Source organism: Eubalaena glacialis, chromosome 13 (assembly GCF_028564815.1).
Source record: "Eubalaena glacialis isolate mEubGla1 chromosome 13, mEubGla1.1.hap2.+ XY, whole genome shotgun sequence".
Classification (NCBI taxonomy): Eukaryota; Metazoa; Chordata; class Mammalia; order Artiodactyla; family Balaenidae; genus Eubalaena; species Eubalaena glacialis.
The window spans coordinates 80,384,902-80,408,877 of record NC_083728.1 but is presented as its reverse complement, the minus strand read 5'-3'; the positions used below and the strand labels follow the sequence as shown (position 1 = coordinate 80,408,877).

General features: G+C 40.1%; 1 protein-coding gene across 4 annotated transcripts in view; it reads right to left on the bottom strand.

Annotated features, from left to right (window-relative positions):
- LOC133103452 (S-adenosyl-L-methionine-dependent tRNA 4-demethylwyosine synthase TYW1) overlaps positions 1-23,976 on the bottom strand; it is a 216,153-nt gene that overhangs the window by 121,501 nt on the left and 70,676 nt on the right. For all 4 annotated transcript variants that reach the window (XM_061208851.1, XM_061208852.1, XM_061208850.1 and 1 more), the window contains 2 exons: positions 13,389-13,566; positions 1,629-1,764 (listed from right to left, as the gene is read on the bottom strand). In XM_061208851.1, coding sequence (XP_061064834.1) covers positions 1,629-1,764; positions 13,389-13,566 — 314 coding nt within the window. The remainder of the gene's footprint in view (positions 1-1,628; positions 1,765-13,388; positions 13,567-23,976) is intronic.

Sequence of the window (23,976 nt, the reverse complement as noted above, 5' to 3'; positions counted from 1 at the left end):
AAGGAGGCTATTGAGCCATTCTGCTAATGCCTATTTCTCATCTTCCACACTCCGACTCAGGATATGGTCTAGATAACAATCTCATATGTGTTTGAGACTGCCAGCCCCTGCTGTTTACTTCCATCTAAATCCGTTCTGATTTTTATGCTACGTATCTCCTGTTTCAGCAATAAGTAATGAGGATACAGCTGAAGGTGAAGTCCAGAGACGAAGAAAATTTAGGAACCAAAAAGCATCTGACTTGCTAGCTTTATAAATAATCCAAGACAGATCAGAAACCAATGCCTATTTTGAATGTCTTAAATAATGTCAGTGTTAATCACCAAAAAAGGCACTGATTTAACTTCTCAAGCATAAAAACGGGGGGCGGGGGGGAGAGGGGAGGTGCGAGGCGGTTCTGATCAGCTGAAAAGTCAAGAAAATGTGTACAGTACATCTTACTACTACAGCGCTCTGGTTGAGTCTCCACTCATTCATTCTTTTAACAAACATTTATCAATACCATTAAATATGTTGTGTTAGAATTCAGACATGAGTAAGGAATCCAGTTGGGGAGAGAGAAGCTAGGATAAAACAGAGGGAATGAAGTGTATTTACAGATATAAAACTTGGGAAGGGAGACAGGGGCAGCTATTTGCAACTGAAAACGGCTTCGCAGTAGAGGTAATAATGAAGCTGAGACTTGAAGGTTGCATAGAATTTCTACAAGTCGAAGAAATGGAAAGAAAGGACAGTCTAGGTTCTGAGGAGGTAACCAAAGACTCGGGACAAGTGCTGGGCACACCTGCAGAAATAGCAAGACAAGCAGGGATGTGTAGCATTCCTGGGGAACATGGTGAATGATGAGTCTGGAAACGTTCACTGCAGCCAGACGGCGACAGGGTGGGAATGCCACAGTAAGTGCCGGGCAAAGGAGAGAAAGGCAGGTTTTCTGGGACAGTGACTTCCATGTATTTGGCTGCACATCAAGAATCACCCGAGATGTTTAAAATGCAGATTCTCAAATCCCCCTAGGAATAGGAAACTGTAATTTTTTAAGCTCCTGTAGTGATTGTCAGTATCAGTTAGATTTGGGTAAAGCATGAGGAACTGCAGGGTAGAAGCAAAGAGAACAGAAGAGGGGAAATGGCTACAAGAGAAGAAGAGGTAGAACTAACAGAAAATACCAACTATTGACATAGGGGCCAATGGAAAAGAAGAACCAGAAGGCACCTTAGGTCAAAAAGAATAGGAAGACTTAAGAAGGGGCAACTGTTTGCAGGAAAAGACATTGGGGTCGGACATTCTGGGGTTGAGTTCCTTATTGGGTAGGAAATTTTGTTCTAGAAATTCAGGAAAATTAACTTCATATTTAAACATATACTATTTGCTGACACCTCTTCTAGGATTGCTATGTACTGCGCTTACCCGTGTTTTATTAACTAGCTTTGGGAGTGTGCATCTCTCTCCTGAAATACATGAAGGACATATAATATATATAAGGCAGAGTGCTAGAAACTTAAGAGGAACTCAATAAATATTTACTGAATAATAAACGTGGAAGTCTAGAAAAAAGTTGAAGATTTTAGTCTTTTTTTTTTTTTTTTAAAGAAAAAAAAATCTTTTTTTTAAGATGTCATAATTCTTACCTTTGCAGCCAAGGCTTTTAAACTGTCGAGGAATCTTTGCCAGAAATCCTTGAAGAGCGGGCGGTCAATTTTCTTCAGGCTCTCTTTGGTGCTGGCGTCCACACTAACGTATAGCTGGGTAACTGGTTTGAGGTTCCTTGGTAATTTAAAATTAAAAAAAAAAAAAAAATACAACAATCGAAGAAGAAAATTATGCCTAAGTCGGGCTTTTCATGATGTTAAATTTACAATCTGTAATAGATGTGAAGATTAAACATTTCACGGGGGTCTAGAGGGTTCTGCTTCTCCCAGAAGACTGAAGCCATGATTTTAACGTGACAGAATGGGATGTCAGTTGGTTATTTTTTAAAATGACTGGACACCATCCCTAATAAACTGAAAACATTTGATTACTTAAAATTGGTCTCTCTTCAAACACTACATTTTAGTGGAAAATAAAACAAGATCAGGCTTTAGGTCTGGCACCATCAGCTCAGCACAATTACAAGGGGCTCTCAGGCCAAAGTTTCTTCATAAACTCTGCCACTTAAGACTTCTACAGGGGTCTGTGCTGACGGGCCAGCTCCCATCATCAATTTGCTGATGGATGTTTTCTAAGGAACAAGAAGAAGGCTTCTTTGAAGGGCACAGAGCCACACCAATGCCTCACCTATGCCTCTGAGAGCAGGAGTGGGTTTAAAGTCAAGCCCTGTGTGGGCGAACAATGACCCATTCAGGGAGCCATAAGCAATGCAGCATTAGAAAAAGAGCAGCCAAACACTTACAAAAGAGCACAACCCAGAAGAAAAATGTATGTTGTAGATTCTTATTTTTCTTTGCCTTCTTAATCCGCATCCATGAGTACCACTCATTCTCCACTTCGCTCAAATTCACTGACTCATTTCACAATGTCATCATCTACCAGATTTCTTGCCAGTTATGTTTTAAGCCCAGATTGTACTTCTTCCAGAGCCTCTCTGTTCTCCCTTCAAATAGGTCTCATAATTCACTCTCTTCAATGAATTTCGAAGTAGAAAGAAATTCCCCCTTAATAATCCTCTGACCAACTTCTCCCATTATTAATTTGTTATAACTATTCCATAATTTGTATTTACCCCTAGAATGTTATTTATGCATGTTTTGTTTCAAAGTCTAGGCACTTTTAAAAACTGTCACATAATTCACATGCCATAAAATTCACCATCAAAGTGGTTTATGTGCTTTTTATATCTATCAGTATTGGCCTTACCAATCTTTGAGTGGAAGACCTTGAAAGCCAGGGGCTCTATTTTTCTTTTTATCCAGCCATACAGGTAGATACTTAAAGCTACTTTTTAGTGGATATTGTTGACTTCAGCTGACAGAACTTTTAAGGAAATGTAGGCCAAACAAATGCTTGTAATCATCTGGCTTAGTGACATATGGAAAAATCAGAAGGGCCTAAACCCAAAGTTGTTAAAAGTGGAGAAGCTCTGACCAAAGTTAGGAAAGAATGATTAAAACACTGGCAGACTCTCATTGCTTTAATCCCTCTCCAATACTGATATAACGGAATCCTTAAAAGTTCAATAATGTGTCACTACTGAGCAAAGGACATCAATTACTGGAAATGCAAAACAACAGCATACTGGAATGGCAGCATTTTGTCTCACCACCCCTTTTGCTGGGGGCCTCTTTAATAACAGACAAGCTACTTTAACTGGATTTTATGTTTTACAAAAATAAAAAGGATTGTCTTAATGAATACGGCTGGCTATCATCGTCTGATACTCACAGGACTTTGTCATAAAGCTGCCTGATGCAAAATGGGAACTGGCCTGACCTTTTCACTATGCCTCCATAACTACTTCAAGAGTATGAACAGTAAATTCCAAAGGCCATAGTTGTCTTACAAACCACCACCATTTTGCAAAAAAAAAAAAAAAAAAAGTAGCCCTGGACATTGACCCTAGCAATAAGGAATTTTTGACATTACTAAACGTCTGAGGTGCTATAATCAGGAATTTTATAGCTCTTTGGGCAGGGACCAGAGGAAGAATGGAGAAGAGGAAAACCCCAAGGAACTGCAGAGCTCATTCCTAAGGGGCTCAAAAGGAATAAAAGGCCACTGGAGAAATTTTCTGAGCCTCAGGGATCTTATGTCTGCCCTGCTGTTGGTCTCTGTTCCCCATGACAGGTGATGGGGCTCCAAGCACAGTCATCTGTCTGTCTCCATTCTATTCAGAGATAGGATCATTTTAGTTATATCCTTAAAACCATCATAATAATTCCTGTGTCTCAGAGTCTCACATTGCTGTTGAGAACAATTAAAAAGGACTATACAATAAAAGGGATATATAACTCTGAGCCCAATCCCCAGTGAAAATACCCTATGAATCTTGACATGATTTTTGTGATGACCCTTCATCCTGCTAATTTTAAATCTCTGAGTTATGAATGATCATATATAGAAAAACATTGCAATTGAACATAAAAATCTCTCTCCCTTCTTCCCTTTCTGTAGAGATTAGGCCTCATTCTACCCAGAATAATCAATAATCATATCAAGATCCTACCTAGAATGAAACCTCCTCATCTCTACAGAAAGGAAAAAAGGGAGAGAGATTTATGTTTGTAAGAAATCTAGAGGCTTCAATAGTAACTTTGATGCTCCTATTGGACAAAAAAATAACCGAAGTGACCCAAATATCCAATACTTATATGTGAAATCTATCCAAAAAAGGGACAGTTTCTATTAGCTGTTTCCTTCCCTGTGTTATGGGCCACAGTCTCTTGTTTCTGTGTCTAGTTCATGTTTTTTTTTTTTACGAAAGCTGAACATTTTAAATAATATTATTTGGCAATTCTAAATCAGATATCTCCCAACCCAGGGGTTTTTTTTTTTTTTTTTTCTTTTCTCTCTGTTTGCTGTTTTTGTTGTTACTGAACTAATTTGGTAAATTCTGTATTCTTGGTTGTGTTTAACCACTAAAATCCCTGTTTGATTAGCTTAGTGGTCAGGTAAGGATTAGACAGAGATATCCTTAAATGACTTCAATCAGTAAGTCTCCTAGCCTTTGCTGAGGGGCTCTATGTGTGTATATTAGGGCACGCCTTCGATGTCCAGGCAGGCATTTGACAACTGTGCCTTAGCTTTCACTGTCTACCTGCTCAAGACATCAATATATAAAGTGGAGGTGGGCATATAGGGCCTTTTCAAGTCTTCCCTGGCATACCCACAGCCCTGCCCGTGTACACGGTCTTCTAGATTTCCAGGAACATGCTGGAGCTTCTCAAAGTCCCCTACAAACATCTCATTCCCTGGCTTTTCTTTTTAAGTATTTGGTTAGCTTCCTGTTTGCCCCAATGGTTACTGCTACCTCAGGCAGCTGTGAAGTTAAACAATTGCAGATAACTGTTTATGAGAAACACTGGAGAGAAAGGCTTTCTGTGCTGGACAAACTCTGAGTCACTTCTAACAAACACAACCCCTGTGAGTGAGAGTTTCCAGGGAACTGCCACACATACCATATAATGACAGTTCTCCAGGAATGGGACTTTGAAAGAGTTCCAACTCTGTTTTGTCCCTTCCCCTGGCTGCCAGGCTACTGGTTTTTACCATGACTGTAGGCTACTAGTTTGCAGAGCTGGAGAAGTTGGAATGGAATAAGGACATGTTAACACATCACAAAGCTTACTGTTCATATTGCAATTCAGCTAATTTTCTGAGGAACAGTGGGTTTTCACCACAGCCTACTTTAACCCATTTCTAAGCCAAGTTTCAATCCTGAGCCTTAAAAGACAAATCATTTTTTAATTTAACTTAGTTGTTTTTTGCCTCCTCCTTACTGTACAGAGCCTGGATCCAAAGAAAAAGGGCCATCCCCGTACCCACACATACCCCTCAACAAAAGTCTTCAGTTTCTACTTTAGCCACTGGCTTCTCAGAATCCAAAAATCAAATATTCTAGTGTACTGTTGTAAGAAGTCTTGGGAGAAAAAAAGACCACTGCAGTATTCAAAATATTTTTGTATTGTTAATGCATATCATAGAAACACTCTTTTTTTTTTTTTTTTGGCCACGCCATGCAGCTTGCAGGATTTTAGCTTCCCCGACCAGGGACTGAACCCAGGCCCCCAGCAGTGGAAGCATGGAGTCCTCACCATTGGACCACCAGGAAATTCCCTAGAAATACTTTTTTGACATGAGAATAAAAATACTATTTACTGGGGGCAAAAAAACCTTCCTCAGATTGTTGCATACCCCTGCTTAAGAATTTGATTCTGACAATTTTTGCTGGTATTCTCACTGTTTTTATAGAAGAGTAGGTTTTGAAGGTCTGTACTCTGCTATTCCTGATAACCAACAAACAAGTTTTGTTTTTTATTTCCATCACAATTCATCACAATATTTCCTATGTCCATTGTGATTTCTTCTTTGACCCATAAGCAAATGAGAAGTGCATTGCTTAAATTATAAGCATATTGGAATATTCTAGTTATCTTTTTGTACTGATTTATAGCTTAATTGCATTGTGTTCAGATATCATGCTCTAAATGAGTGCAATACTTTCTTGTAACTTGCTATAATGCACAGCATATGGCCATTTGGTAATTTTTCTGAGAGCAAGTTCTGTGCTCTTAAAAGGAATTTATATTCCAAAGTTTCTCACTTCAATACTCTATTTCTGTAATACACGCTAAATTTGTTAATTTAGTTGTTCAAATCTTCACTACTATTCCTGATTTTGATTTGCCTGTTTTATCAGTTTGAGAGAAATGTGTTAAAAACTTACTATTTCTCCTTATAGTTCTGTCAATTTTGAGATTATGTTACTGATTGTTGAAAAATTTTGAATTATTATATTGTTTTAATGTTCCTGGTAGGTTTAATATTTTATTATTAAGAAATGTTCCATCTTATCTCAAGTAATGGTTCTTGCCTTAAAGTATACTTGACCAATATTACTTAGCCTACCTTTCCAAGGTGCTTTTCATGTATTATCTCATACACTAACAATGCCACTATAAGGTAGCCATTATTATTGTAATCATTTTACAGATGAGAAAACTGGGCCCTGAGAAGTTATCTTCCCAGTGTCAGAAAGACAGCAAGCGATACAGTCAAGATTCAAACCCAGGTCTCTTCTAGACAAAGCACAAGCTCTCCATCACTTCACTGTGCTGCCTGTCTCTTTTTTTTTAGCCCATCCAGAAAAGCATAGTTTTGAAAAGTGTCCCATCAATTCACAGACACAAAAGAAGACTATATTCTAAACTTAATACAAACAAAACAGGCTGGGAGAAAAAAAAACTTCTATTGAAAGGATCAGGTAGTATTTATAATCAATCTTCATTTCATTATAACTGTTACCTATAGCCACTTTGAGCTGATACATACAAGAAAACTTTATTTTTATTAAAATTCATGCATTTCTTGATACATTTACTAATACGTGAAGAGATGTCCAATTTATAGAGGTTCTCTAATACATATAGTGAATATCTTAGCAAAAACTAGAGAAAACAAAACATAAAGCAAACAAAATAACAGAAATACAAGTGGAAGAAGTAAGAGAACAAACGAAGTTCACACATAGTTTCAATGAAGGTGCTCAAAAGTAAACGTACACCGGGACAAATTCTGTGGTGGTGGAGGAGGTGTAGGAAGTTAAATGTTAATCGTGTCATAGTTAAAAATGGAACACAGCTCTGTCTTCTTATGATAAGCCTGCTAGCAGGGAGAAAGCTTTGAATTAACTGTACTTATCACAAAAGGAAAAAATTTAAGATTTTAAATGTAAACTTAAAAATAATATAAAATAGTTAAGAAAATCGTGTAGAAGAAGGGGTAGACAAAATAATTAGCTACTAAAGGTATCAGAAAAAGGCCTGAGAAAATCTGGTTAAAATGTTAAACCTTGTATTGCTACTGATGGGAGTAGTTGTTTTTATATCTTTTAAAAATAATAAAAAGATTCTGCTAAAAAAGAAAAAAAAAAGAAAATCGTGCAGAGGTGAACTAAAGATGAAGCTAAGAGTGAGCCAGTTGACAAAGGGCTGAACAATTGACTCTAAACCTTCTCACGCTCATAAAGAGGGAGACACAGTTATAGGATTCAAATGTCCACAAAGTAAGCACAAACTAGGTTCAGTGTTTCTCAACAACTTCCTTACCTTACAACATGGTGTACTTTTAGCAAGATGTCTCACGTAGGTCTTTGACATCTTAGCACAGAACAATTTACAGGAAGTAATGACAGGGAGTGCTCTAGTGGGACAGCGATACCCAGGTGTGATGGGCCTTTCTGACTGCAGGGCTGAATGCAAGCATAGATCATACAGTCTCAAGAATAAGAGTCCTAAGCTCACGTTTGCAGGAACCAAGGATATAATGTGAGTCAACCAAGACACTTTATTTATTTATTTAATAAATTTATTTATTTATTTTTAAAATTTTATTTATTTATTTTTGGCTGCATTGGGTCTTTGTTGCTACGCGCGAGCTTTCTCTAGTTGTGGTGAGCGGGGGTTACTCTTCGTTGCGGTGCGCAGGCTTCAGTAGTTGTGGCGCACGGGCTCAGCAGTTGTGGCTCGCGGGCTCTAGAGCACAGGCTCAGTAGTTGTGGCACATGGGCTTAGTTGCTCCGCGGCATGTGGGATCTTCCTGGACCAGGGCTCGAACCCGTGTCTCCTGCATTGGCAGGCGGATTCTTTTTTTGTTTGTTTGTTTGTTCGTTTTTTAATTTATTTATTTTATTTCTTTATTTTTGGCTGCATTGGGTCTTCGTTGCTGAGCGCGGGCTTTTCTCTAGTTGTGGCGAGCGGGGGCTACTCTTCGTTGCAGAGCACGGGCTCTAGGAGCATGGGCTTCAGTAGTTGTGGCACGTGGGCTCAGTAGTTGTGTCTCATGAGCTCTAGAGCGCAGGCTCAGTAGTTGTGGTGCACGGGCTTAGTTGCTCCGCGACATGTGGGATCTTCCCGGACCAGGGCTCGAACCCATGTCCCCTGTATTGGCAGGCAGGTTCTTAACCACTGTGCCACCAGGGAAGCCCCAGCAGGCAGATTCTTAACCACTGCGCCACCAGGGAAGCCCAAGCAAGCCACTTTTAAAGGAAAAATAAGTTCTTTGGACACCAAAACACAGACTACATGTGAAATATTCAAGAATATTCTTTCCTTACTCAAAGCAAGATGCTTCCATTTTTCTAGTATGTGGCACTCTGTCTCCCTTTCATTGTTTCATGTCTGTTAGAAATGGCAACAGAAATTTCTCTGCTGTAAGAGAATCTACAGTGCGATCCCTCTGACAGGTGGCAGATGAGACTCAGCCTCAGGGCTGAGGAGACAGCAAAGTGGTGGAGAGCGTGGCAAACTGAAAAGCAGAGGCTTTAGCGAAAAGACAGCCATTCCTTGCTGTGATATTGTCAGACAATAAGAAATACACATGCGGTCTTTGTCCCTAGTTCCTGGCACAGAGCTCCTAAAACTCTTGGTATTTCCCGAGTGACAGAGGTGAGAGAAGTGCCTTTTGTTACCTATAATAAGCCCCTTTCAACCATACAAGAATTTATATTACTGAGGTGACTCCTGATGCGCCCATGGACACATTCCAGAGAGGGGCTGGTGCCCGAAGAACCGACCACGTGATTAGAGGGTTGGCACTTTCAGTTCCCCCTGCAACCTCTAGGAAAGGGAGATGGGCTAGAGGTTGAGCTAATCACCAATGACCAATCACAATGATTTCATCAATCCTGCCTATCTAATGAAACCTCCATAAAACCCTCCCAAATGACGGCTTCAGAGAGCTTCCGGGATGGTGAACACATTGGGTGCTGGGAGGGTGATGCGTCTGGAGAGGGTGGGGAAGCCCAGGGTCCTTTTCCCCACATCTTGTCCCATGCAACCCTTCTATCCAGCTGTTTCTGAGTTGTAGTCTTTATAATAAACTAGTAACAGTAACTGAATTGTTTTCCCCAAGCTCTGTGAACTGTTCTAGCAAATTATCAAACCCAAGGAGGGGTTGTGCGACACCCCAATGTACCGTCGGTTCATCAGAAGTACAGGTGGCAGCCTGGGACTATGTCTGGTGTCTGAAGTAGGGGGCAGCCTGGGACTGAGTCCTGACCCTGTGAGGCTGTGCTAACTCCAGGGAGAGGGTGTCAGAATGGAACTGAACTGCAGGACACCTAGCTGGTGCCTGCAGAGAATTAGAGGACTGCTTGGTGTGGGGAAAAAAACACACATCCGGTGTTAGAAGTGTTGTGAGTCAAAAAACAGATAAGAGTGAAGTGTTCTGGTGTTGTAAAAACAGCACTTCATACTTGGCTCTTGACAATTTTTGCCAGATTGTCTTTTTTTCCAAAGTCAGAAATCTCTTTTATGAAAAATTTCTGGATTTTAAATGTTGGCTAAAAAAAGAAAAAAAAAAAGTTTCTAAAGATGCTACAGGACAAATAAAACCTACTCCTTATCAATTGCCAGTATGAGACTTCTGGTCTCAAGAACTCTCCAAGCTTTCTCACCTAATTAATTAAGTTCCTGAAAAAGACTGAGTCCTGGTACATTCAAGGTTATCCTCCTTGTACGAAGCACAGCCTGCTGTGCTATTCGGTAGAGTACAAACATGGCCATAAACTCTCCGTCTCCTTGTACCCATGACCCTTTGCGATATAGGTTTGAGTGCCCCTCACTGACTCCAAGCTTGGCCACGTGACTTGCTTTAGCCAAGGAGAAGTGAGCAAATGTGACACAAGCAGAGGCTTGAACGATGCCTGTGTGTTGGAGTTTATCCTTTCTTGCTGTTCATTGAAACCCTGCCACCATGTGGTCAACTTCAGACTTGCTGTAGGATAAGAGGCTACACGAATAGAGTCCCCAGCTGTCCCAGGCAAGGTCATCATAAACCAGCCATCCCAGCGTATCTGCCAACTGACTAGACACATGAACAACACTGAGACCAGCAAAGCCAGCCAAGATGAAAAGACCTCCCAGCTGATTCACAGAATTACAAGCTAAATGAATCGTTGCTAGTTTGACTGACTCAGTTTTAAGGCAACTGGTTACAGCAAAAGATAACTGATACATGCTACAGTGTATCATATATCAGTTTTATGCCTATCCAAAATACTATTATAAAGGCACTTGTTTCTGTGGAACTAAGAAGGCTTTTTCTCAAGAGAAAGGGGGTTTTTTTGTGCAATCACCACCAGTTCTATCATTAACATTAAGTGTCTTACACATTCTTGTCACTTTTATTAATTAGCCTTTATGTTGACAAACAAAAACATAAAGCTACCTAGAATGCAAAAGCTTTCTCATTTGCCTAAGGTGTTTGCCTCTATCTTCAACAAACCCTCAAGGACCACTCACTGTGAACTCCCTTCGGTGGGAGAACTGTCAGCAAAGAGCCATATGCATTGGAGCTGGAGGGGAGACTGAGATCCTTTTAAAGAAAAGTTAAGTATCCTGAAAAGGCCACTAGCCTGAATGTAATGCTTGCATGCGGGTCAAGGGAAGGCTAGTTGACAAAGTCAACATCTTCTTCAAAAGATACCGAAAGAGTATGGGTTAGGCACTGCAGTAATTTAGAAATTTTTTATTAAAAAAAAAATTAGTACACAGCCAACCACCCAGAGAACACTATTACTTCCTAGTGTATGCTCAAAGATAAAATGGTTGCAAGAGGTTCATCTAACAGCTGATTTGAATGAGCGAAGTGCATCAACATTAGGGGTAACTTCCAAAATCCATGCTCTCCATGCTGTATTAGTAAATCTATAGCCTTGTTTTTCTGCAGGACACCAGAGACAATTGGTATGCAGAGTCCTCCTAATTCACAGAAATAAAACAATATTATCTGCACCTAGGAAATTTCTTTCCATTTTCTCTTGGACCACTTTCAAGTACATATCTTATTTAATTCTCTATCATTTTCCACAATCCATGATGGCATTCACAAGGAGTACCATGTATTATCAAACAATGAATCATCCTCCCTCGTTATTATCTTACATGCCACTCCTGGAAGATTCAATTCTTTTTAGGCATTACAGTAGGCCCTCTGTATCTGAGGGTTCCACATCCACGGATTCAACCAACTACAAATCAAAAATATTCTAGGGAAAAAAAAATTCCAGAAAGTTCCCCAAGGCAAACCTTGAATCTGCCATGTGCCAGCAGCTATTTACACAGCATTTACAATGTATCAGGTATTATAAATAATTTAGAGATGATTTAAAGTGTATGAGAGGATATGTGTGGGTTATATGTAAATACTATACCATTTTATAAAAGGAACTTGAGCATCAGTGGGGTTTGATATTTGCAGGGAGTCCTGGAACCAGTCCTCCTCAGATACCAGGGACGACTGCATGTCTTAAATTTGGGATAGACTCCTTTTTTCTATACGTGTGTGTGTGAGTGTGGGTGTGTGTGTGTGTATCCCAACACCACTCTATCTGAACCCCGCCCTCATGAGCCATTTGAAAAGTCAAAGATCTTAACATAAAATTTTTAAAAAAGGAATGGTGACCCTATGCAAAATGTACACACTGACTTTTTAAAAACCTTTCCCTTTTAACTTTACCTTTTTATACAACTTCAAAAGTAATATTTTAGCTATCTTTGTGACAATGTTACTGATTTTCACTTTACTGCCTGGTAACTAATAATTTTAATCAACTCTTTGATTTCCTATGATGCTAAATTCTAAACCAAGCACCTACAGTGTGCCAGGAATTATACTAGTGGCATAAAGATAAATAAGCAGGGGTCACTGGCCCAGGGACTCACAGTCTAATGAAGAAGGCACAAGTAAATAACAACCAAGTAAAATTTAATGTTTTTGGTACTATAATATGTGTATAGTTCAAGTATAATGCAAAATCAGGTCATTTCCAGGTCCCAGGAGATGGTCATCTCTACCTGGAGAGCCCTCCCTCTAAGTCACCCAAACCAACCGCATCAACTTACCTCCTAAACCCGCTCCTTCCTCACATGATCCCTCGACTGTTACAGGGCCCCACAGTCCTAGCAATCAACATGGCTGGAACTTTCCAAGTCATCAGTTAAGTCCTCTTCTGTGCAGGGCTCACAGAGCCATACAAACAGTTTGCCAAGCTTATCATGCCTCGGTGATACCTTTTTTAAGACTCCTCATTCTGTCTTACTTTCACCCTTTTAACTCTTACCTGGACAAATGTATAATCTCCTATCCAGTTTCCTGCTTCTTGGCTCACCCACTTTATACTGTGCTGGCAGACTACTCTGCAAAAAGCAAGATCTTTCTAAAGAACAGCATTTGAAGTCCTCTGAAATCTTGTCCCAACCTTTCCAACTTGCGTTCCAGCTGCCAGTCTCTTTCGCACACTCTGTGGTCCTAATCAACTATATTTACATAATGGTATCCCAAATACCCCAACTCTGTATCTTTCTCGGACAGTTCTTATTAAAAATCTACAGTTTCCTATCTCCCCAAGTACCCATCCCAGACATATTTTAAGATCCAAATTTAATGAAGCCTTTTCTGAGAAGTTTTACCCTGCTTCTCTCATCTAAAAAAAAATTGCTTTCTCTTTTGAATTCCTCCAGTAATTTATTTGTGCCTCTATTTCTTAAACTAATGTTATCTTCCCCGATAGAATGGATTTTTAAAAGCAGGAGCTCTGTTCCCTCAAAGCCAACATTTGTATGTACTTAGTAATCAGTAAATCCTTTCTGAATATATTAATGCCTGTTAGTTTTACTTTTCAGTCAAACACAGAGTCAAGCAGAAGTATCTTAACAAGCTGGACCACTCACCTGATTTCCGCAGGGAACTGTGCATTTGTGACCAGGAAACTGGAGATTTTACACTCGTGGAGTAGCTTCAAAAACCTGTTGATTTCTGGGTACATGATGGGTTCTCCCACAAGGGATAATGCACAGTGCTTTACTGTCATTCCTTCCTCAAAGCGTTCCTCTCTGACACCTGGCACTCCTGGAGAACATGGTGGAAAGGAACAAGCTCAATAAGGCACAGATAGAGGACATCACTTTTATTTTTCTTAATTAAAATTTTTAAAATTTTTCTTAATGGTTCTTTGATTTTAGAGGGCAAAATTGCTTTTGATACCAGCCAAATAATACAAAACAAGAGCCTGGGGGCGGGGGGCAACCCTAACATTATTAAACCAGAAAAAAAAAAAAAAGCCTAGAATTATTATATCAGCAATCTCATCCTTGGTTTTAGTACTAATTAAACTACATCAATACAAGCAGGCAAAACTAACTTTGTTATTAGCTAATTATTTGGAACACAGAATGTATTACTTTCCATAATTTGCTTAGCTCTGCATTCTTTCATGTTGGTCTAAGACAATGAACTCAGTATGGCTGCATAAGGAAAGCCTCTCCTATACCAATCATTGCCGCCTTCATTCCTCAAGTATTTTGAACTGAGAAACTAAACGCAGTCGGTCCAAAAGAACAGAGGAGAGAAAAAGCAGCCTGCAGTTCTCACCTTTGGCTTCATGTTGGAATCACCTGGAGAGTATCGTAAACTACGGCGGCCTAGGTCCACTGCCAAAGATTCTGTTTAACTGGAATGGATGCAAGCCAGAATAACAGGAGCTTTAAAAGTTCCTCAGGTGATTCTAATGTGCAGCCAAAGTGAAAAACCACTGCATAAACCAGAGGCCCCCAAACTTATATGCAAACTAGAATCACCTTGGAATTGTCAACGTTCCAAATTCCAGGCCACAGCACGGACCAATGAAATCATCATCTCTGGGGAAGGGGCAGAGGCATCAGGAGCTTTTGAAGCTCCCCAGGTGATCCCAACATGCAGACAAGTTTGGGGAACCACTGCCACACACCACTGGTTCTCGACCCCAGTTAGACGTTGAGAAATAACCCAAAGAACTTTAAAAAATCCCAGTGTCCAGGCAGTATCCCAAGCCAATTAAATCGCAATCCCTAGGGATGAGAGCCTGAGACATCCGTATTTTTTAAATGCTCCCCATGTGATTAGAGTGGCCAGGATGGGTTGAGCAGCACTGCTCTAGACTCGAGGTACTGTAGGAAAGCATGCATGAAAAAAAAAAAATAGAAAGCATGCTAGAAAGTCCCTCAATCTAACACAGAGTTTGAAAGACTTGGAAATTGCTTAAAAAGGCAAATAAAAACATATCTCCTTTACTTCAGATATTTCTATCCATTATCTCTAGTTTCTTTTTGAAGAACCCATTCTCTCTAAAGGATACAGATTCCTCACCGAGATTGGAGGTGGGAGGAAACATGTTCATATTCCCTCTGAGTCATTTATGAGCCATCTCTGAAAAGTAGTTTTCTTGACTGTAAGCAGCACTTACCCCCAAAGAATGTTTCTTAGAATTAAATGAGATAATGCATGGAAAAGCTTTAGAAGAGGGCCTAGCACACACACAAAAACATTCATTAAGGACTTTTTCTTCTCATCACCTTTATCCTGGTTTCTTAAAATGATTAAATCCCAGTCACTTCACCTTAAAGAACAACAACAACAACAAATCTGGTGAAAATAAAGTTAGCTTTCACTGCTTGCTTGTGCTTTAGTTTCCAGGAAGTGACTTTATTTTACACACACACACAGGCACACACACACAATCTACTTGGAAATAAGCAAGGGCAAGTAAATACCCAAGACATCAAACCAAGATAATGCATGCTAAAATCAGAACAATCTAAAAGTGGCAGCTTTTATCTTCTTTTATGACTACCTAACTGCAATTCTAAGAATGTATTTCATGTCAGTATTGGGGGGATGAATAATTTTTTAAGTTATTGAAATCTAATATCTTAAGTGAATCAAGGTTTTAAATAAAACTTGATCCGTAACTCAGTCTGTGTTGCCAAGACAACTCAGCATTAAGTATAAAATTTCCTTTTTGTTAAAAAAAAAAAAAAAATCAGTAACTTTAATCTCCCCAGGAGAAGATGAGTAGATTGGGCAGATTTAATCGGAACTGCAAAATTAACCTAAATCTCAGAAAGCAGAATGACTGAGCACTGGCTGGGCCCTAACCACTGGAAGTCAGACACATCAGGTCCAAATTCTTGCTCTACCACTAGGCTGGTTTGTGTCCTGGGTCAAGCCACTCACCCCTCCCTACACCCATTCCCTAATCTATAAGATAGGGATTTCACATGCACACAGTTATAAGAATTCAACGAAATAAGCCACATGAAATAACAGGCCTGGTACCAGGCCCAGCACATAAGCATTCAAAAAAATCTTATTTTTATTATAGTAATTATTTCATGAATTGAAATAGAAATTCAATTATTTCCATTATTTTAAATAAAATGGTAATTCCATTCAATTCAACATACAGTTGACCTTTGAACAACAAGGGCTGGAACTGTGCAGGCCCACATATATGTGGATTTTTATATATATCTGTGTGTGTGTGTGTGTGTGTGTGTATATATTTGTATACACACACACACATACTGGAAAATTTTTTGGAGATATGTGACAATTTGAAAAAACTAGCAGATGCACCCCACAGCATAGAAATATCCAGAAAATTTAAGAAAAACTTAGGTATATCCCGAATGCATAAAATATATGTAGATTTGTCTATTTTATCATTTACTACCATAAAATACACATAAATTTTTTTTTTTTTTGGCCAGCCACGTGGCATGCAGGATCTTCCCCGACCAGGGATCGAACCTTGGGAGCTCGGAGTCTTAACCACTGGACTGCCAGGGAAGTCCCAAATACACATAAATTTTTAAAAAGTTAAAATGTATCAAAACATACTCACACAAACACTTAAGGACCACACACGGTACCATTCCCAGTCCAGAGAAATGTAAACAAACGTAAAGATGCAGTATTAAATCATAACTGCACAAAATTAACCGTAGTACCGACTGTACCTCGGTAATAATTGCCTAGGATCTCCTGTTGCTACCACGCTGAGCGCAAGTGTTGCAAGTATCTGCTTGAAACGCCACACCACGTGAGGCTCATCAATCTCCACGTGAGCAGTTCATCTCTCCAGTCAATTGCAAATTGCAGTAAAAGGCAATCTCTCGCAGTTCTCTCGTAGATTTCATGATGTTTGTGCAATACCATGAACCTTGAAATAACACCACAGGACCCACACGATGTGCCACTAGTGATGCTGGAAGTGCTCCCAAGAAGCAGAGAAAAATCATCAGATGACAAGAAAAGGGTGAATGGCTTGATATGTACCGCAGATTCAGATCTGCAGCTGCCGTTGCCTGCCACTTCAAGATAAATGAGTCCAGTGTAAGGACCATTGTTAAAAAAAAAAAAAGGAAATTCATGAAGCTGTCGCTGCAGCTACACCAGCAGGCGTGAAAACCTTGCACTTTTTGCGAAATGCCTTTGTATCTCATATTGAAAATGCAGCTTTTATGTGGGTGCAGGATTGTTATAAAAAAGGCGTACCTATAGACGAATATGAGTCAAAAGGCAAAGTCATTATATGACAACTTAAAGCAAAAGGAAGGTGAGGGATCTAAAGCTTGAGAATGTAATGCCAGCAAAGGATGGTTTGATGATTTTAGAAAGAGGTTTGGTTTTTAACATGTCAAGGTAACAGGAGAAGCAGCTTCTGCCAACCAAGAGGCAGCAAAGGAATTCCCAGCAAAGAAAATCATTGAGAAGAAAGGATATCTGCCGGAATGGGTTTTTAATGTAGTCAAAACTGCTCTATTCTGGGGTGCAAAAAAAAAGCCTCAAAGGACATTTATTAGTAAGGAAGAGAAGCCAGCACCAGGATTTACGGCAGGAAGGGGTAGGCTAACTCTACCGTTCTGTGCAAATGCAGCAGGGTTTACGATCACAACTGCCCTTCTCTATAAAGCTGCTAACCCCTGAGCCTTGGAGGGAAAAGATAAACACCAGCTGCCAGTCTTTTGGTTGTACAAAAAGAAGGCCTGGACAATGAGAACACTTTTTCTGGACTGATTCCATGGATGCTTTGCCCCTGAAGTCAGGAAGTACCTTGCTGGTAAGGGACTGTCTTTTAAAGTTCTTTTGATATTGGACAATGCCCCTGGCCATCCAGACCCCATGAGTTCAACAGCAAAGGCGTCAAAGTGGTCTCCTTGCCCCCAAACACAACATCTCTAATTCAGCCTCTAGATCAGGGGGTCAGAAGGACCTTTAAGGCTCATTACACATGGTACTCTATGGAAAGGACTGTCAGATCCCTGACAGACAGAACATTAGGAAAGTCTGAAAGGATTACACCACTGAAGATGCCATCCTTGTTCTAGAAAAATGTGTGAAAGCCATCAAGCCAAAAACAATAAATTCCTGCTACAGAAAGCTGTGTCCATTTGTTGGGCATGACTTCATAGGATTTACGACAGAGCCAATCAAGGAAATCACCAAAGAGATTGTGGATATAGTTAACAACAACAACAAAAAAAGGTGGGGCTTCAAGATATGGGTCTTGGAGAAATTCAAGAGCTAGCAGACACCACACCAAAGGAGCGAACAGAAGATGACTGCATGGAGATGCGCGCTTCCTAACCAGTGCCAGACGACGAGGAAGAAGACAGAGAAGAAGCAGTGCCAGAAGCCAAATGGACACGAGGCAATCTCAGAAGCGTTCGATTATTCAAGACTGCTTTTGACTTCTTTTACGACATGGACCCTCCTATGATACGGGCACTGAAACTAAAGCAAGTGGTGGAAGAAGGATTGGTACCATATAGAAACGCTTTTAGAGAAATGAAAAAGCAAAAAAGTCAGACAGAAATTACTACGTATTTACATAAAGTCACACCGAGTGTGCCTGCCTGCCTCTCCTGCCTCCCCTCCCCCACCCCTGAGACAGCAGGGAAGATGCTGACATGTCCATGGAATCTGAGTAACATGGATGGCCATGGCAGGGTTTTGAGAAGGGTGGCCTAAGAAGGGTGGATCACGTTGGGTGCTATGTTGAGAACAGAGGGGCAAGCAGAGAGGCTAACCTGCCACAAGGATATTACATAATCTAAGCAAGAAATGTTGGTGGCTTGGACCAAGGTGGTGGCAGTGGAGGTGGCAAGAAGGGCTTATCAGCTGGGCCTATGTCAAAGGTATAGTCAAAGGCTCTATTTTGAAGGTATGTTTGAAGGATTTTCTAATGGATTGGATGTAGGTTATGAGAGACAGAGAGGTGTCAATGATTTCTATAAAGTTTTTGGCCTAAGCAAGAGTCACCATCAATTGAGACAAGTTGGCGGTAAGAAAGCCTTAGGGGTAACATGGGGGTAACAAGTATTGGGGGGGTGGGAAAGGGGGTGGAGGTAGATACCATGTGTTCAATTTTGGACACATGAAGTTTAATATGTCTGTTAGATAGCTGAATGTGTGTCCAACATTCAAGTTTGGATTCTGGGAGAAAGGCCTAGGTGGAAATAAACATTTTTGCGAAATGGATGGTATTTCTATCCAAGGGCCCGAAGCAGATTACCAAGGCAAGAAGGGCAGTTAGAGAAGAGGACCAAGGACTGAAGTCTACGCAATCACATATCTGAGGAAAGGAAGAGGGACCAACAAAGGACACTACCAGGGAAGAATGAGGAAAACTTAAAGGCAAAGAGATCAACTGCCATCTTCTCTGAGAGCTACAGCTAATAAATATCAGACCACTACAAAAACAAACAAAAACCAATACCAAAAAAAGCCTGTGGATAAGCCTTTTAAAAGAATAATTCTGGGATTTTAAAATTATCCTAATTTTCTCAAAAGTAAGGCACTGAGAATAGGTAAAACCTTGGTTCTCTCCTTCAAGAAGCACATTTCTATTTCATGCTCACTGTCAGAGGCGATTACAGTGCTCCCCCAAAAACAAGGCCCTCAGGGACTCAACCTCATGCTGTCTTTCACTGTCCTCAAAGAAATATGTCAGAAAATAAGACATCCTCCAAATTTCTAATGGAAAGCAGTCCTGGAGCAGGAGGACAGCCCAGGCAACAGCAGACGCTACATTTCAGTAGCAAATCTATAGGGCTATTTCCCACTATGTGTGTGTCTGTCTCTCTGTCTCTGTCTCTCTCTCACTCACACACACAGAGTCTGTTCACTTCATGTTTCCCTAAACCTTATCCCTTTCACCTCTAAACTCTGCTTTGGTTTTGTTTTTTTGTTGTTGTTTTTGTTTTTGTTTTTTGGTTTGGAGTTTTTTTTGTTGTCGTTTGTTAAGTTTTCTTTGTTTTTGCTTTTTCTTAAGCAAGTTTTGTGACATTTCTCTTAGCCTGAACAGCTTCCTGATCCTGAACAGTCACTACAGTCATCATATTAACTAGGAAGCACACCTCATCTCACTGAAAGATGCCAAAGCAGAAACTTAAGATTCCAGAATTTTTATCCTAAGGTCATAGCAATAAGCTGAATAACCCAGAAATAAAAATGATATAAGGTTCGGGCTTCCCTGGTGGTGCAGTGGTTAGGAATCTGCCTGCCAACACAGGGGACACGGGTTCAAGCCCTGGTCCGGGAAGATCCCACATGCCACGGAGCAACTAGGCCCGTGCGCCACAACTACTGAGCCTGCGCTCTCGACCCCGCGAGCCACAACTACTGAGCCTGCGTGCCACAACTACTGAAGCCCGCGCGCCTAGAGCTCGTGCTGCACAACCAGAGAAGCCACCTCAATGAGAAGCCCGTGCACCACAACGAAGAGTAGCCCCCGCTCGCCGCAACCAGAGAAAGCCCACGCGCAGCAACGAAGACACAACGCAGCCAAAAATAAATAAATAAATATTTTTAAAATGATATAAGGTTCAACGTAGAGTATTCCTATTTCTTTGGGGTTTTTTGGGGGGGAGGTTGATTAACCCCCCCTCTATTCTGAATACTTTCTTATGCCTTTTTTTAAATTGAGGTATAATTGATATGTGTGAGTATTCCTCTTTCCAAAGATTGGACCAATCAGAAATAAAACATTTTCTTCTTTCTTCTCAAATAACAATATAGTTCCTGGCCAAAGATGTTCCTAAGAACCCCTCCTGGCTGAAAGTCATATATAATATATCTTTGATACAGCCACTTCTACTATGATGTTTATTTCATAAATAAGCTTCGGAAAACAATTAGCAGGTGGTGTTCTCTTCCCTGCCTCCCCGACATTCCTTTTGGATGTGTACCTTAGCACACCTCGTTCCTGAGGACCATCTGTTGGAGACCCTTTATTTTTCGCATTACTTCACTTCTAGCTTAAACTATAGATAAAAACATCTAGCAACAAACGATGTCATCTTCACCTTTGCACCTTCAGCACCAAGGACATTCCTCACAAAGAGTGTTCACTCAGTTGATGTCAGCTGAACTGATGGGAAGCTGAGCTAAAGAAACCTGAACTCCATTCTCTGAAAACTATTTCTCCCTGCCATGGTGGTATTTAGAGGGGGGGCAGTGAGCATTTTGAAAAAAGGCCGAATTGCACTGTAATTCTGACCTACTTCTAATCAATGTAAAGTTAATTTTGCATGCATATAAAGGGAAAGCTAATAAAAGTCATGGGAAGAAAGCTGGTTTAATGATCAATGAAATAACTGAAAAGACAATGATTGCCCTTGGGATTGAGAATAGATGCATGAAAAGGAAATGTTTAAAAGATGAGTATATCTTCAAAATGTGCTCAAGGCTGGCCACTCAGCTAAAGCTGGACACTCAGAGGCAAAAACAACCTCTGTGTACCCAAAACAAGTCTCATCCTACACAAAAATACGATCATCAAATGACTGAACCAGACCCACAGGAGAGAGCGGGTGATCATCATGGGCTAGGAAAGCACCCTGTAAAACAGGACTCCAAGCTAGAGTAAGGGAAATTATTAATGAGTGACCTCTAAGGAAAGGCTAAAGTGGAGATACCCAGAAAATGACAAACTAAGAAGGAAATGGAACTAATCATACTGTGGTAATTATTTCACAGTCTGTCTATGTATCAAATTGTCATGTTGTACACCTTAAACTTACACAATGCTATATGTCAATTGTACCTCAGTAAACTTGGAAGAAAACAGTCATGTTAAAAAAAATAATTTTATTAGCTGTGATAATGATATTGTGTTTATGAAAAAAATCTAATGTTTAAAAGAGATTCATATTGAAGTTTGAAGGCAAATGTGATACTTGGGATTTGTCTTAATTACTTCAGCAAAGAAAAAAGGGGAGATAGAGAAGTAAGTATGGCAAAATTTTGACAATTTTTAAATAGGGGAGAAAAGGATATGAGGGTTTATTGTGCCATTCTATTTTGTGTATACTTGGACATTTTCATAATACAATTTTTTAAGAAGTTTAGATTAAAAAAGAAATCAGGGCTTCCCTGGTGGTGCAGTGGTTAAGAATCCGCCTGCCAATGCAGGGGACACGGGTTCGAGCCCTGGTCCGGGAAGATCCCACATGCCGCGGAGCAACTAAGCCCATGTGCCACAACTACTGAGCCTGCGCTCTAGAGCCCGCGTGCCACAACTACTGAAGCCCGCGCGCCTAGAGCCCGTGCTCCGCAACAAGAGAAGCCACCGCAGTGAGAAGCCCGCGCACGGCAACAAAGAGTAGCCCCCGCTCACCGCAACTAGAGAAAGCCCGAGTGCAGCAAAGAAGACCCAACGCAGCCAAAAATAAATAAATAAATAATAATTTAAAAAACAGAAATCAGATCAATTCACGTTATTAGTAAGGAAAGATAACCATGGTATATTAAAGGGTAAAAATAAAGCACTCTAAATTTTAAAAAAGGAATAAATGTGGAACTAGGAAAAAAAAATAGACTCTCCACCAGGGGCTGATATGAAATCTAGAGTTACATTCCTGCATCTTTAGCATCCAGAAGTAGGATGTGTGTCAGAGCTGCATCCAGGTGATGGTACTCGGCTCAGAAGAGGTAGAGTGACTTGTATGAGTCTCACCATCCTCACCCTGAAGCTGACTATCCAGAAAGGAGGGTGACCTGTTTTATTTATACCCTTAAGGATGAATAAAAGATAGAACATAGAAATTTCACTGATTGCAGGAGGAATTCAGGTTCATTAAAAAAGAAAACTTTAGATTATAACCACTGATAAAGACTGAGTGAAGTTATAAAATCTCACTGCCAAGTTGAATGCCCACAGAAAACAACCAACAATTTGAACACCAGATTACTTTCTGCCAAGAGCCATAGAACATAGAAAACATAACTAATACTCTGAAATATTAAAATTCTATCATTTTGCCAAAGTTATAATAAAAAGAAAAAAATTAACATTTTTGTATCATAGACCACCCCAGTTTTCCAGAAGAACTTTGGATTCTTACAAATTAATGTATTTCATCCTTTGGTAATTAGGTTTTTTTTTTTTCCTTTTCTAATACTATAGTTTCACAGCAGGATTTGCTTTGGTTATTACAGCAATGAGACAGATTTTCAAAAAAGTAATGTCTTGATTAAGCACAGAATAAAGTAAAAAGCATTAACAAATAGTCACCACCATCCAAAAACTGGAAACTAAGGAAGTTCTCATCTTAGTGAAAATATAATGAATGAGAGCTCCTTTATGCCCATGTGCCGACCTGTCTACTGCCTATCACACCTTCAAATATACACCTGTTTTCTACTACTACTTTAAAGAAAAACTGCTTTGGTACCCTGAAGAGTGTCGGTGTACAAATATCAACCAGTTCCAATTTGGAAACCTTTCTAGAAAATTTACTGTTGATTATATAAAGACATGATTTGCTGACATGGTAACATTTTGTCAAGTCAATTAATTAAGGTATGCAAAAAGAATCCTTTGTGAGACTTACAAGGGCAAAGTAGATACTCTATTAAAGCTGTTTTTAAGGATGAAATGAATGGCAGTTGTTGAATGTTTGGGGGTCATCCTCACCCCCTTAGGCATTCTCACCCCTACTGAGGATTCACTTGTTCACAGACATGCTCTTTCTTTCTCCCTGCAATCCTGTATCTGTCCTCCCCCTACAAGACAATATATATATATATATGTTTTAAAACTCTTTTGTCTCTTACGCCATGGATACCTAAAGACAAACCATCTGAGATGCCTACTGATTAAAGCAAGCACAAGGTGGGATTTCCCTGGTGGTCCAGTGGGTAAGACTCTGCCCTTCCAATGTGGGGGGCGGGGGGAGCCCGAGTTCGATCCCTGGTCGGGGAACTAGATCCCGCATGCATGCTGCAACTAGGAGTCCACATGCCTCAACTAAGAAGTCCGCATGCTGCAACTAAAGATCTTGCGTGCCGCAACTAAGACCCAGCACAGCATAAATAAATAAATAATAAATAAAAATAAATATTAAAAAAAAAAAAGGCAAGCACAAGGTTACTAACCAGGCACACCTTTCTGCACCCTCCAACAAGCTAGGCAGACAACAAAAACTATGTGTTCAC